General features: G+C 46.6%; 1 protein-coding gene across 2 annotated transcripts in view; it reads right to left on the bottom strand.

Moving 5' to 3' along the window:
- Positions 1-5,944: 5,944 nt before the first annotated feature.
- Positions 5,945-14,401, bottom strand: part of DMBX1 (diencephalon/mesencephalon homeobox 1) — a 31,018-nt gene continuing 22,561 nt past the window's right edge. For both annotated transcript variants that reach the window (XM_064147622.1, XM_064147623.1), the window contains 3 exons: positions 11,627-11,805; positions 8,537-8,891; positions 5,945-7,511 (listed from right to left, as the gene is read on the bottom strand). In XM_064147622.1, coding sequence (XP_064003692.1) covers positions 7,111-7,511; positions 8,537-8,891; positions 11,627-11,805 — 935 coding nt within the window. In that variant the 3' untranslated portion in view covers positions 5,945-7,110. The remainder of the gene's footprint in view (positions 7,512-8,536; positions 8,892-11,626; positions 11,806-14,401) is intronic.

The following is a 14,401-nucleotide window of genomic DNA, read 5'->3' as shown; positions in this document are numbered from 1 at the left end:
ACTCTGTATAGGGTCCTGAGGCCACTCTCAGCGTTGACATTAATGAGAACCTTCATTAGTGAGAGGCATCCATATATAAAAGAGGCGACATTAGCATCTCAGCTTTATAAACTCTTCCTCAGGCAGCCTGAGAGCAGGGGACCATGCAGACATTGCTGCTATATGTGCAGCCAGGAATGGAGTAGCACATTTACAAAGTCCATGGAAAACAGAGGACATCAATCATGATGTGGTGGGAAAGTCACACACACACACACCAGAGCAGGGGGGGGCTGTTATTTTGCTTGTTTGGTCTTGCTTTTCTTGACATTTATTTGTTTGGGGTTTGTTTTGGGCTTTGTGGGGTTTTCTGTCCTGTTTGTTTATTTCACCAACCTTTCCTTATCCCTCTGCTATGGATTTGGGCTGAGAGCAGCCATACTCAGCTTTCTTTCACTCTATAGGAAAAAAAAATCAGAAGATGAATTATTTGGCTCTAGAACAGATCATAAAAAAGTCATCAAGGGACACATGGAGGGGTAAGGAGGTAGGAAAAGAAAAATCAACATAGCTTGTAAAAAAATCAGCAGGAAAATTCTGTAATTGACTTCCCCCCCCCCAAGCTTAATCGAGTTATGTTTCATAGCTGCTGTAATTAAACTAGGGTGGATTTGAACTTGCAGTTCCTTTCCACAGAAGTTGACTTAATCCTTTACATATGAACTCTTCAGAAGTGTCCTGAAATCGCTCAGAGCTGTCGTGTCAATGGAAGCACCACACGTGGCACACAGGGACAGAAATAGCTCCAGTTCCCTCTTCTGTATCCACCCATTTTGGTCTTTCTCCAGCAAAAATGGGCATCTGTTCAGCTGGCTGTGGTGGCAGCAGGAAGCTATTGCTGGGTAAAATTATTTACATGGGGAAATATCTAAATGAGAGATGGGATGCGGGGAGGAACTGCTTGTTGATGGTTATTCCTCTGTTTGGGAGAGCTGGTGTGTTTTCTGCAGGCTGTCATGGATTGAGTTCAAAGCACTACAGGGACCAAATAATGATTTCCCATATTTGCCATCAAGGATATTTCTACTTGTTTGCCAGAAAAGAAAAAAAAAAAAAAGAAAGGAAAAGGGAAAAAAGAGGCTCCTCTCCTGCCCCTCATCATCATTACTGGATGCTTTCTCACTGGCATTATTTACTGTTACTCCTGCACTGTTTAAATATCTCCTTGATCTTATTACAGGATCCCAGAATGTTAGAGGTTGGAGGAGACCCAAAGAGATCATCGAGCCCAACCCCCCTGCCACAGCAGGACCATGCAACCTAGCTCAGGTCACAGAGGAACACATCCAGGCAGGCCTTGAAAGGCTCCAGAGAAGGGGACTCCACAACCTCTCTGGGGAGCCTGTGTCAGTGCTCTGGGACCCTTACAGTAAAGAAGTTCCCCCTTGTGTTCACAGAATCACAGAATTAATAAGGCTGGAAAAGACCTCTAGGGTCATCAAATCCAACCTATCACCTAACCCTTCTAATTAACTAAACTATGGCACTAAGTGCCTCATCCAGCCTCCTCTTAAACACCTCCAGGGATAGTGACTTCACCACCTCCCCAGGCAGCCCATTCCAATGCCAATCACTCTTTCCACGAAGAACTTCTTCCTAACATCCATCCTAAACCTGCCCTGGTGCAATTTGAGGCTGTTTCCTCTTGTTCTGTCACTGGGTGCCTGGGAGAAGAGACCAACCCCACCTGGCTACAACCTCCTTTCAGGTAGTTGTAGAGAGCAATCAGGTCCCTCCTGAGCCTCCTCTTCTGTAGGCTGAACACTTCCAGCTGCCTCAGCTGCTCTTTGTAGAGTGTGTTGAGGTGGAACCTCCTGTGCTGCAGCATGTTAATATCTCCCAGACTTTTCTTGCAGAGTAGAAGAAATTTAGCTGCAAATTCCTTCCCTGAATATTGTGACTTGCTTGGTCCTGAGTCCTGATCCTGCAAGAACCACAGCTAAAACCTTTAAAAATTTGGAAGGTAGGGGTTGGAGTCGTAACTGACTCACCAAACCCAGGCAATGGAAGCAAAGTCATAGGAGGGGGAAAATACTGGAAGAGGAAGTCTCCAGATGCATAACCTGTGTCAAAATAGAAATTAGGGAGGTTTCCCACACACACCAATTTGTCTCTATCACTGGTTTTAAAGGATTGGGTGTATGCTTTTTGCAGCCTCCATGCTATGCTGTGCATTTATTGACTTTCCCTCTGCATTACAGAATGAAAACTTTGCCTCTCCTTTATTACCTTTATCTCCTTGCAGCTGAAACTGTACCGCGGATGCCCTGTTTTAGTACGAGGGTGGCACAGCAGTCAGAGAAGATAGATAGCAGCACTGTTTTTTCCCTGCATATTATTTCATCCATAGGATGAAGCAGGATCTCTGGGTTGTTCTTCAGGCATTTTATGCCTGTGGCAGAAGGAATTGTGTTATGTCCAACTGCCATGTTTGTTATAATATATTAGATCTCTGCCTGGACAGTGAGGAGAGGGGAACTTCATGGCATTTGGTTTCTGAGATTTCATCAACAACCTCATTTTCCTAAACAGCTGGGGTTGGGGGGGAACAAGCAGGTCTCACAATGCAAATCAGAGGAGATTTGCAGTTCTTACTACCTGGGAAAAAAAAGTCTTCTGGCTTGCAAAGTTCTGAGAGGAGTGATGCAGAATCACCCTCATTTGATTTTCCAAACACATTTTTAGTCTGGAACTGGATGGGGAGGGGGAGTTCCCCCTGTGTTTGGTCTTTGAGGTTTTTTAGGGGGATGGGGTTTTTTTTTGGGGGGGGGTGGTTATTTTCTGTCTGAGGATTTTTGTGAGGTTTTTTGTTTTGTTTGGGTTTTTTTTGTTGTTGCTTTGTTTTTGTTTTGTTTCTTGTCAGAAAAAGCCCCAAAGCTCAGAAGCATTAGAAGCATATATGCAGGAATCACTTTGTACAGCTAGTTCATTAGTAAACCTTTCTCAAGTGGAAGACTAAATTCTTGCTTTCCCCTCCCCCCCCCCCCCCTTTTTTTTTTTTCCTTTCTAAATAAAAAAAAAAACCAAAACATTAAACAGAACAAAAAATGAAACCTTCCACTGCAGATGTTTAGTTTTGACCATGAGGAGATAAAAGCCAAACTGGCTATAAAATACTTCAGGGACATATAGGATCCCTGAAGTATGACAGAATCTGTGATTCTATGATTCTCTGACATAAAATACTTCAGGGACATCTACATTTAAGGCAATATTTTCTTACCCCTCTGTAGGTATTTTCATCCTGATTTAGAATGGGAGAAATCATCTCCATGTAAGAAATATTCACTACTTGCCCTGATCCAGGACCAGCTGCATCTCAGTCAGCTGCTGTGCCATGCACAGGCAGATGAGGATGACAGTGAACAGTCATCCCTAGGGACAAGTGGAGATCTGGATGTCTCCTCACTTCTCTCTGAGATGTGCTGACCTCATCCTGATGTTTGTGGTTTTATAAGCGGGCCAGATGCGCTCTCTGGGAAGTTTCTAGTAGCAGCTCCAAGCCTTCTGTGAGGATATCAGCCATACCCTGAGGAATGAGGAGGATGAGGCATCAGGGTTGGTTGAGATGCGTGAAGATGGTGAATGTTAACATTAGTTTTTGCACCAAGGCATGAAGAGGAGTTTCCCTCCGTGGCTCAGTGGGGAAAGTTCTGTTTCCCTCCAGAGGATCGTGGCAGATATAGTCCTGGATCAAGTGAGCTTATCTCCTGCACTCCCTGTCCCTGTCTTGCAAAAGCAGGGCATAATTCCAAGTGATTTGACCTTCCTGTGGTAGATGCTGTGGTATCCATCATGACCTATGGTAGGGCTGTGCCTGCCCTGATCTGAGCTGACATTTCCCTTTTCAGTGCCAAGGTACCCAGGCAGAGGAGAAATGCTGATCTTATCTGGGATGCCACAAGGGCAACTATGACCCTTTCTTCTCTGTCTCAAACACCCACTGACAGGAGCTGCAGCTTCATGGGCATCTTTTATTATGTAAAGAAGAGCTGAAGTCCAGATCTGACCTCACTGCCAGTTACCACAACCTTGTTCACTTGATCAGCTCCATCGAGACTGGCACCGGGGAACAGCATCAGAAGGGATGTTAATTAAATCTGCAGTTGCTCTGCTCTGGCAAAGCAACTCCATAGCCTGGAAATGTGCTGAGGTTAGCAGGAAGCAGGAAAAATAAAGGTGAATGTAACATTTTGGGGAAGGAGGCACCGTCCCTGGGGGTCTTCAAGAAAAGACTGGATGAGGCACTTTGTGCCATGGTCTAGTTGATTGGATAGGGCTGGGTGCTAGGTTGGACTGGATGATCTTGGAGGTCTCTTCCAACCTGGTTGATTCTATGATTCTATGATTCTAAGGAGGCAGAGAAAAATTAAAGCTTTGTTCTGTTGCCCCTCGTTTCTTAAGCATGAGGTGGTAAGACCCTGAAAGGAGTTGCCCAGGATGGTGGTGGAAGCCCTATTCCTGGAGGTGTTTGAGGGCAGGCTGGCTGAGGCTCTAGGCAGACTGATGTAGTGTGAGGTGTCCCTGCCCGTGACGGTGGGGTTGGAACTAGATGATCCTTGTGGTCCCTTCCAACCCTGACTGATTCTCTGATTCTATGATTTGGCTGATGGGCTGCAAAACAAAACAAAACAAAACAACCAACCAACCAAACAAAAAACAACAAAAAACCTGAGACCTTCAGAGGATCTTTTTGGAGACAATAAATGTACTTTGGTGGGTTTAATCTGATCAGTCTCCTTGAAAGTGGAAGATAAAAATCTGCTTCCTACAAATGCATTTTGGATTGGGCAAAGTGAAGAACTCTGTTGGCAACAGGGACTGATTTGGCAAAGTTGGGAAAACTAAAGCAGGAGAAAACCCCCAGAATTAAGCATTTGGCACAAGAGAAATATTTAATGAAGAGACTCCATTTTCCTTGGGAGCTGGTGCAGTTGATGAGCTTTACTCTCCAAGGTTCTGCTCCTGCTGCGACTTTCTAAGGAACAAAGCACAATTTGCCATCAAACTTGGCTAGTCCCACAAATCTATTTGCATGAGTTAGATGTGTTTTCAAGGAGCATTAGTGGAGTGGAAAACACTCTCCCATGTTTAGTGAGGTAATTCCGGCCCTGGTTTCTGCCCTGGTATGAAGCAAGGTGAGAGTGAGAGGATCTGGAGGCTCTACACTTCATGCTTAAATCAAGTATGGGACTGCTGATTACCTGCAGTGAATTAGCACAGCTTTGTCCAGTGTGTTGGTGGCAAACACAGCTGAGAGCCTTGGGATAGAAACATAGAAACTGCCTGGTAATATTAGAGCTTAGATCTGGACACCATCCCTCCCTAATCATGGCCTTTCAGTATCTCCAGGGGGCCTACAAGAAAGCTGGGGAAGGACTTTTTAGGCTGTCAGGTAGTGCTAGGACTAGGGGGAATGGAACAAAGCTGGAAATGGGTAGATGCAGTCTGGGTGTTAGGAAGAAGTTCTTCGGCATGAGGGTGGTGAGAACGTGGAATAGGTTGCCCAGGGAGGTGGTGTAAGCCCCATACCTGGCGAAGTTTAAGGCCAGGCTGGATGAGACTCTGGCCAGCCTGATGTAGTGTGAGGTGTCCCTGCCCATGGCAGGGGGGTTGGAACTAGCTGATGTTTGTGGTCCCTTCCAACCCTGACTGATTGATTCTATGACTCTAACGTTCAGGATAACAGCAGCAGGTTTAAAGGAATTATTTGCTTTGGCAAACCCCCCATGATTTAAGTTGGCAGAAACATTGCCTCTCAACAAGGAAACCCACCCTAGGTTGAATGATGGATTTCCCATGAATTGAAGCTGAAACTATTCACTAGAATAATTTTGTAGCTGGTACATTTTGAATGCTTGCAAACTTGCCCTTTTTGCAAGCATCCCTTCCACCTCAGCTCCAGCGAACACAAGAACATAAAGCCCCTGCTTATCACCTGCTTTGCACCCTGCATTGTGGCATTTTCTTCTTGATACACTTTCAGTTTTTGAAGCTGCAGGGCTTGAGAGTAGAATTTGGTGATCAGAGCTTTGTTTCTTTAGCCTTTTTTTTTTCCAGACACAGCTTGCATTAATCAAGTTTTGCCAAAGAACCATATCATTCATATTGTATGAACGCTCCAGGAGTTCATACAACGTTCTTATTGCTCTCTATCATCAAAGTTAGCTCAAAATGCTGCCCAAAAAGAAAAAAAAAAACAAACCATCATTTGTAAATAGAGGAGTTTGCACATCACTGAAGATCAAAGAGGCAACAATCTAGATCAGAAATAGTCCTGTGAATTTGGCTTGCATTTTCCTCCCCAGCCAGCAGCGTTTGGTTGATATTTTGCCCTCTGTCTTTCAACAAGTGCTTAAAATGTAAACAAAAGATGCTTGCCTTATAGGAAGTGCTTAAACGGGAAATTCACCTTCATATCATTTTCCAGCTGTTATAAAACCAGCTTGAGCAGAGAAGGGAGAAGTGGAGCGGTGAAGTGCATGATCGTTTCTCTTCGTCACAAACACCTTTGGGATGCTGACCCAAGAAAGAGCAACTAGCTACGGGCTGAAGGTAGGAAGATGGCTGGTTTGTAACTTTGACACTAGCTCCTAAAATTGAGAAGGAAGGGGAATAAAAGCAAAAGAGGTCACAGTTCTGTAACACTGACAGTAACACAGGGGTGCTGTCAACATTATACAAACTATATACAAGACAAAGCAGGGCTCTTTCTCCCACCAAAGAGCGCAACGACAACGCAAAAGGGGTGTGTAAGAGTTGGCACATTGTCACAGGGGTGAGGAAAAGGGGGCTTCTCCTGAACATTACAGGCTCAGCTCACAGAGGACAGTTCATCTGTCTAAACGTACATCCTCTCGCCCTTCCTCCTAAATGTTTAGTGAAGACCAGGCCAGTAGCAATGTCTGCTGCGATCGTGGTGCTAATAGGATGTCAATAAATGCAGACTTTTCCCTCGAAGGAGCACCTTACTCCAGGAAGAGCTGAGGAGCAGTGGGGTTTCAAGGACTGACATGTCCAGTGCCAACCTCTGGTGCATCTTCTCATGGGCAATGGTCGCTCATCTGGCAGTCAGTTGGGTAGGGTGTCAAGCCCGAGGGATGCTGCATGCTGCTTTGCCCGGAGCCTTAGGTTCTCAATACTTGTTGTTTTACTGTTCAGGCTTGGAAGGGAGCTGGAGGCCTGCAGGATAGGTGAGGACCAGACCTGTTGAGCGTGGGAGAGCGACTGGTAATAGGACTGACAGTGCAGAGAGCTCAGCGGAGCCATGTTGACATTCATGCCCAAGTAGGGCATGGCAGATGGTGTCCCCATTTCGAAGGAGGAGTAATGGACCAAGTTGTTGGTAGCTGCCATGTGCTGGCGGAATTGCTCCTGCAGGCGGAAGAGGCTCAGGGGTGAGGAGGAGTAGGAGTGGGTCTGAGCCAGGCCACTGCTCGACGAAGGCGTCATAGTCACGCTGATAGGGGACTCTGAGGCAGGAGGCAGAGAGGTTAGAAGTTATTTCTACTGGCTGGATGCAAGTGCTGATCTGCACCCCAGCAGGATTCAATCTGCAGCATCAGCTTCACTCTCACATCAGGAGGGCAAACAAGAAGGGTTCTGTTAGCTCTGTTCTGCTCCATACTTAGCATCTTACAGCACGGAGATGGAGCTGACCTCTTTGCTATGTCTTTCCTACTGCTGCTGGGCACTGTTCCCCCTGAGCTCTAAACTGAGCAGAAGGCTTTTGCTCTTTCTGTGCTCCTGCTACAGCAGACATCATGCCCTCTGTGAGTCCTCTTTAGTGCTGGACAGCCTACTGCAGGCACCCATGCCATATGGAATAGGGACATATGGAATGGGGTGTGTTAGAAGGGCTGTGGTTAGCAGGTTGAGAGAGGTTCTCCTGCCCCTCTACTCTGCCTTGGTGAAGCCACATCTGGAGTACTGTGTTCAGTTCTAGGTCCTCCAGTTCAACAGGGACATGAAGCTGCTCGAGAGTGTCCAGCAAAGAGCCACAAAGATGATTAAGGGAATGGAAAATCTCTCTTACAAGTACAGACTGAGGGAGCTGGGGCTCTTTAAGTTGGAAAAGAGGAGACCGAGAGGTGACCTCATCAGTGGTTCTAAATATGTAAAGGGTGAGTGCAGGAGGATGGAGCCAGGCTCTGCTTGGTGGTGCTTGATGACAGGACAAGGGGCAATGGGTGGAAGCTGAGACATAGGAAGTTTCATGGAGACAGGAGGAATTTTTAACCTGTGAGGGTGACTGAACACTGGAACAGGCTGCCCAGGGCAATTGTGGAGTCTCCCTCTCTTGAGATATTCAAAACCCACCTGGACATGTTCCTGTGTGTTCTGCTCTAGGTGACCCTACTCTGGTAGAGGGGTTGGACTGGATGAGCTTTCAAGGTCCCTTCCAGCCCCTGACATTCTGTCATTCTATGATTCTATACCCAAACACCAGTTTTCCCCCTTGGAAATTCCAACTCCCATTCAAGATGCTGCTTCTCACCTGATTTTGGGCTTGCTCTCTTGCAGTTCAAAGCCTTGCTGTCCACACCAGGGCTCTTGTCCACTTTAGCTTCATCCAAGGTGCTCTTAAACTCCTCCTCTCTGTCAGTCTGGTCCTCGGGTGCTGACTCACTGGCTGACTGCTCCGACAGGGTTAGGTTGAGGTCTGCGCTTACTTCAGTTGGGAGGCTCTGGACCTTCTCAGTGTCTGGGGTGGTGGCCTGGGTCTCCAGCACAGGTGGCTCAGCCTTTCCCTCACCACGGTTGCCTTCACAGTCCTTCTGCTTCTGCAGCTGCTCCTTCTGCAGGCTACGCTGCTTCTTCCGGAATTTGGCTCTCCGATTCTTGAACCAAACCTTCAATGCCACAAATGGTAAGGGGGAAACTGGTGAGAATCCTGCTTCACACCAAACTCAACATCATTCAGTCTGGGGGCTTCAGGGAAGCCTTCAGCCTCTGGGCAACCCAAAGCAGTGGAACACCTCTGCTATGAGGATAGGCTGGGGGAGCTGGAGTTGTTCAGCCTAGAGAAGAGAGACTTTGAGAGGACCTCATAGCTGCCTTCTGATACCTGAAGGGATCCTACTGGAAGGCTGGAGAGAGACTTTTCTTAAGGATGTCCAATGATAGCACAAGAGGGAACAGTTTTAAGCTGAGGGAGAGTAGTTTTAGTGTGGATCTTTGGAAGAAGTTTTTGAGTACAAGGGTGGTAGGACTCTGGATTAAGCTGCCCAGGGAGGCTGTGGATGCCGTAGCCTGGGGATGTTCAAGGCCAAGATGGGTGAGGCCTTGAGCAGCCAAATCTCGTTGAGAGGTATCCCTGCCTACAGAGGGGAGGTTGAAGTAGATGAACCCTAAGGTCCCTTCCAACCTAAGCTGTTCTGTGATTCTATGATTCTGATTCTAAGTAACAAGGTACTGCAAGCCCACTATGCCCAAATGCCATTCCACTTGTTGGATCCTCCAACTCTGCCTGGTTTAGTGTTTCTACAATCAGCACAGCAAGTAAATCCCCCCAGATGTCCAGCCTTTGTATCGATTCTTTAAGCCACTCAACTGGATGGTGGTTTTTTGGTGTTATTTTTTCCCTAAACTAGTCAGGTATCTGCATCCAACCAGAACATCTTATAGTCAAGTCTGATACCATTACATTGGCTTACAGCACAGTGCTCTGTTGGTTAGTTTCTGAAGCCATTCATTTACATGTACACCAAAACTATGGTGGCAGCACACAAAACATCTCATTACAGGCTGTTATCTTGGAAACTAATTTAGGGAAGAAGGAGAGAATCCATACCTTTAAAACTCAAATTCATGAACTGAAAGAAACGTTTGCAAAGTTTTTTTCAGTGTTGTTGGATTAGTTAGGGGAGGAAACTAAAATCTTTAAGATAAAAATGCACTGAAATGTATAGAAAATTTTCTACTCCTGCTGTTGTGGTAGGCCTGATAGGCCCAGAATAGGCTTATACATGTCCTGCCTTGCCTAGGCTTGTTTTTCTGCTCCACCAGAGAGGCAAGCATGGAAAATGGCCACAGAAGAACCTGGAGCCACTGAGTCTGGCCTGCCCAGGGTCCTGTGGTGTGGGGTACACACACTTAGCTTGTGCCTGCCTAGTGCAAGGCCTGTGCTTTTCCCAAAGGAGGGAAAAGTGAGCCTGTGGCTTTGCCTAATATGGTATGGTTTGGCTAACTGCCATCCTGATTGGCTATTCTTGTGTCCAAAGGGCAACTAATCTCGGCCCACATTGATAAAAGGAGATAGGCAGGTGAACAATGTGCATTTGCTTCCCTGCTTTGCTCCCCTGCTCTTTGCCCTGCTCTCTCTGCTGTGCCCAGCCCTGCTGCTCTTGCACACTGCCTTAGTGCTTGCCTGCTAAACTCCACTGCCACGAGTTACCAGGAGCAGACCCTGGATGTCTGCACGTGATTGGCCTGTGTGGCCAGCGTGACATCGTGCTGAGACTGCACAACATCTGCCTTCTGCACCTGAAAGTCCTGCCTAGAATTCCTGGACATAACAGATCGTCCAGAAGAAGCCAGGAGACAAGGTCAGAGATTGCCTGCATCCTTTCCTCAGAAGCTGGGAAGATTCAAGTCTCAACGTCCAACAGGACAGAGTCCTCTGAGACCACTTGGGCACTGTCTGGACTGTGGCTAGCCCCTGCCGGGGTAATAATAATAATCTGTGAGTAAATGCTTAAATGCCTCTTTGTAATTCCCTGCTGTCTTCTGCCATAGAGCAGAAAGAGCTTGAGTCCATCTACTGGGCAAGCAGCATATTGACCACAAGTGGCACTTGACCGCGGGAATAGTCTCTTCCTGTTCAATTAATGGTTATGTATTTTGCTGGTTATAGTAGATGTAGATATTATCCACAGAATGATTCAGTGACCATATAAGAACCAAAATATTATTAAAATTAGTGGTCAGGTGTGGCAGAGTTCTGAGTATCAAGATCAATGAACAATATTAACTTTGGGAAAATATCATCTCGCATCAATTATTTTCCCTTCCCCAACACCTGCTTATTGACTTCACATTGAAGAACTTGCTGTTGAAGGCTTTTAAAGACCAGCAAGGCAGGAACCTCACCACCAGCAGGTTGTGAAGCATATTGGGCTAATTGAAACAAACAAAAAAAAAACCAACCAACCAAAAAAAAACCCCAAAGCCCAAATCAAACCTTGGCCTGAGATGTTACGACTACTGACAACGGTGGAAAAGAGCAGCTGGAAACACTTGGGTTCCTGCTCTTCTGAGAAAGCCAGGCAAGCCTTGCAAATAAATAAACAAATAGGCTCCTGCTGAGGTTTCTGAAATTCTCCCCAAAGAAATGTGAAAGAGCAAATGAAAGCCAGTGTACACTGCAGACAGTCCTCAATGTGAAAAAACCTGCATGTGGATTAAGAATTTCTTTAGCAGATGTGTGACTTTGGATGATTTTATTCCCCTCTGCCTTTAGGCACCTTTTTGGGGTCTTACTGCCCCAAAATCTTTGGTTGCCCTGGCAGAATCTTGGAAGGTGAAGGTCAGCCCTCTTGGAACCCCCCACTGTATTCCTTTAAACATCTCCACTCATAGTTAGTACCTGAACTCTGGCTTCGGGTAGGTTTGTGCACATAGCCAGCCGCTCTCTCATCACCACATCTGGGTAGTGAGTCTTCTGGAAGGTCTTCTCCAGTGCCTCCAGCTGCTGGGCAGTGAAGGCTGTGCGGCTTCGCCTTTGTTTGCGGTGCTGGGATCCATAACGTGCCTCCAAAATAATGTCTTGAAATGTACAGCCGTTGGAAGACAAGAAAAGTGGCCAATTTAATTATTGGAATTTGTATGCTGACAGTTGAATACAGCACTTGCTAACAGCAGGCAAACTGGTAACACTTTCTGCTTCCCGTGGTTCTAGATCAAGTAACACACACACATTTTGCTGGCTAACTGAGGTGTTTGAGGAGGTAAAACCTCTGACTAGAATGATGGCTGTGCAAACTGTTGAGCATCCCATGTTAAATTTGGTTAGAGCAAGCCATGTTGAGTACTGCGTTTGGTTTTGGGCTCCCCAGTTTAAGAGGGACAGGGATCTGCTGGAGAAGGTCCACCCGAGGGCTATGAGGATGAGTAGGGGACTGGAGCACTGCCTGATGAGGAGAGGCTGAGGGACCTGGGGCTTTGTAGTCTGGAAAAGAGAAGACTGAGAGGGGATTTAATAAATGTTTATAAATATCTGAGGGCTGGGGGTCAGGATGGGGGGGACAGGCTCTGCTCACTTGCTCCCTGGGATAGGATAAGGGACAATGGATGGAAGCTGCAATACAGGAGGTTCCATCTCAACACAAGGAGGAACTTCTTGACTGTAAGGGCCACAAAGCACTGGCACAGGCTTCCCCAGAGAGGCTGTGGATTCTCCTTCTCTGAAGCCTTTCAAGGCCCATCTGGATGCTTTCCTGTGTGACCTGAGCTAGCTTTTGTGGTCCTGCTCTGGTATAAGGATTGGACTCGATGGTCTCTTTGGGTCCTTTCCAACCCCTGACATCCTGTGATCTGCTCTAGCATTGGTGAGGCAGGACATGAAGATGCCCAGATGTCACTGTGGCATAAGCATCTTTCTTGAAGAAACAATATTAAAAGCAAGTTGGGAAGATTTACTGTCATAATTGGGAGAGGGTCCTAACTTTATCATAGAATCATAGAATGTCAGGGGCTGGAAAGGACCTCGAGAGCTCATCTGGTCCAACCCCCATGCCAGAGCAAGATCACCTAGAGCAGATCACACTGGAGTCCATCAGATGGTTCTTGAATATCTCCAGAGAGGGAGACTCCACAACCTCCCTGGGCAGCCTGTTCCAGTGATGTCACCCTCGCAGGGAAAAAATTCTTCCTCAGGTTCACATGAAACCTCCTATGCCTCAACTTCCACTCATTGCCCCTTGTCCTGTCACTGGGCATCACTGAGAAGAGACTGGCTCCATCCTGCTGGCATTCCTTACATATTAATAACCATTGATGAGGTCACCCCTTAGTCTCCTCCTCTCCAAGCCAAAAAGCCCCAGCTTCCTCAGGCTCTTCTCATAAGGAAGATGTTCATCTTCATCATTTTTTGTGGCTTTATGTGTTATGTTCTCCTTGAAGCCAAGGGCAGAGCTTTAGTAGGCTTCACTGCTGCCATAATGCTGTGCTGATTGGTGGGAAGGGTCCGTGTAGCTTAAAGACAGCTGCCTCTAGCTCAGCTGCAGCTGCATTAGTAGCCATGCATCTCTCCAGGAGCCAGGTTAAGCTGGTCCTTCTTCAGTGTCTTATATGATGTTCACTGTAGCCTTCAAAGCATATTGGAGTGCTTCTCTGGACTCCAATTTAGGAAAGCATTTAAACTCATGTGCTTGTTTAGCTCGAAAAGATGTGCTTTACCAAGCTATGGACACTCACCAGCATCTGGGGTGGAAATGTCAGCCAGGACCAAGTCCAGCCCCGCTGACTGCAAGCCCAGAGCTCGTGTGCTGAGTTCTTCTCAGTGGAGAAGCTATTCACAAGGTCTGACTTTGCAAACTATGCTTGCAAAATTGAGGGCAGAGAAGAAATTCAGACTGGGGAAAATCTGAGGCCAACAGAAAGGGCTTATTATTTTCCCAGAGGCTTTGTTATTGCACAACACTTAGTGGGAGTACAAAGATCTTAAATCAATGAAAATAAGTTATTTTAAAATGACAAAAAAGAATCCCTTATTATGCAAGTTAGGACATGCTGTGCTACAGTGCTGGAATTAAACAGTCTGGCAAGAGGTTTTCCTCTCAAAGAGGAAATGCAGAAAGAGCAATGTCTGGCATCATCTTTAATTCAGTTAAGAATGTGACTTCCAGTAGAAGGGAGAAACAGACACCCTAGGAAGCAAAACCCAACAGGGAGAAAAGTCAGCATCATCAGCCAGACCAAGGCTCTTGCTGCTGTTTGTTTGTGCCTTTGTGACAATCGTGGCACGACTCTAAACAATAAAACAAAACCTGCTGTCAGACCAGCCCCAGAACCACACAGGCAGGTTCCAAATGCGTTGGGTAATGAGCGTGGCAAATCAGCTTTGCACCGCTCAAACATTCCTCTTCCCGACTTCCAGCAGTTTCATTCTAGGTCAGCATTTGCAGCGCCTTTCTGAGCCATTGCCAAGGCTGCGTGGGTTTGGCAACCTGGAAAAGACGTGATCAGGATAGAGGACTTTGGCCAACTACAATACAGCGTGGGTCACATACCAGAGACTTTTGTGTTCGAGGTATTGTAGCTCTTCAGGGCGTTAAAATGCTGGCATTACCTGCTGCTTTGGAGGCAAAGAGGCCATCCTTGGAACGCTCAGACACAGCTTACAGTGCAGCCAGGGGGTGTC

The sequence above is a fragment of the Pogoniulus pusillus genome, chromosome 8 (genome assembly GCF_015220805.1).
Source record: "Pogoniulus pusillus isolate bPogPus1 chromosome 8, bPogPus1.pri, whole genome shotgun sequence".
NCBI classification, from domain to species: Eukaryota; Metazoa; Chordata; class Aves; order Piciformes; family Lybiidae; genus Pogoniulus; species Pogoniulus pusillus.
The sequence above is the reverse complement of the archived record's forward strand: the minus strand, read 5'-3'. Positions and strand labels throughout refer to the sequence as shown.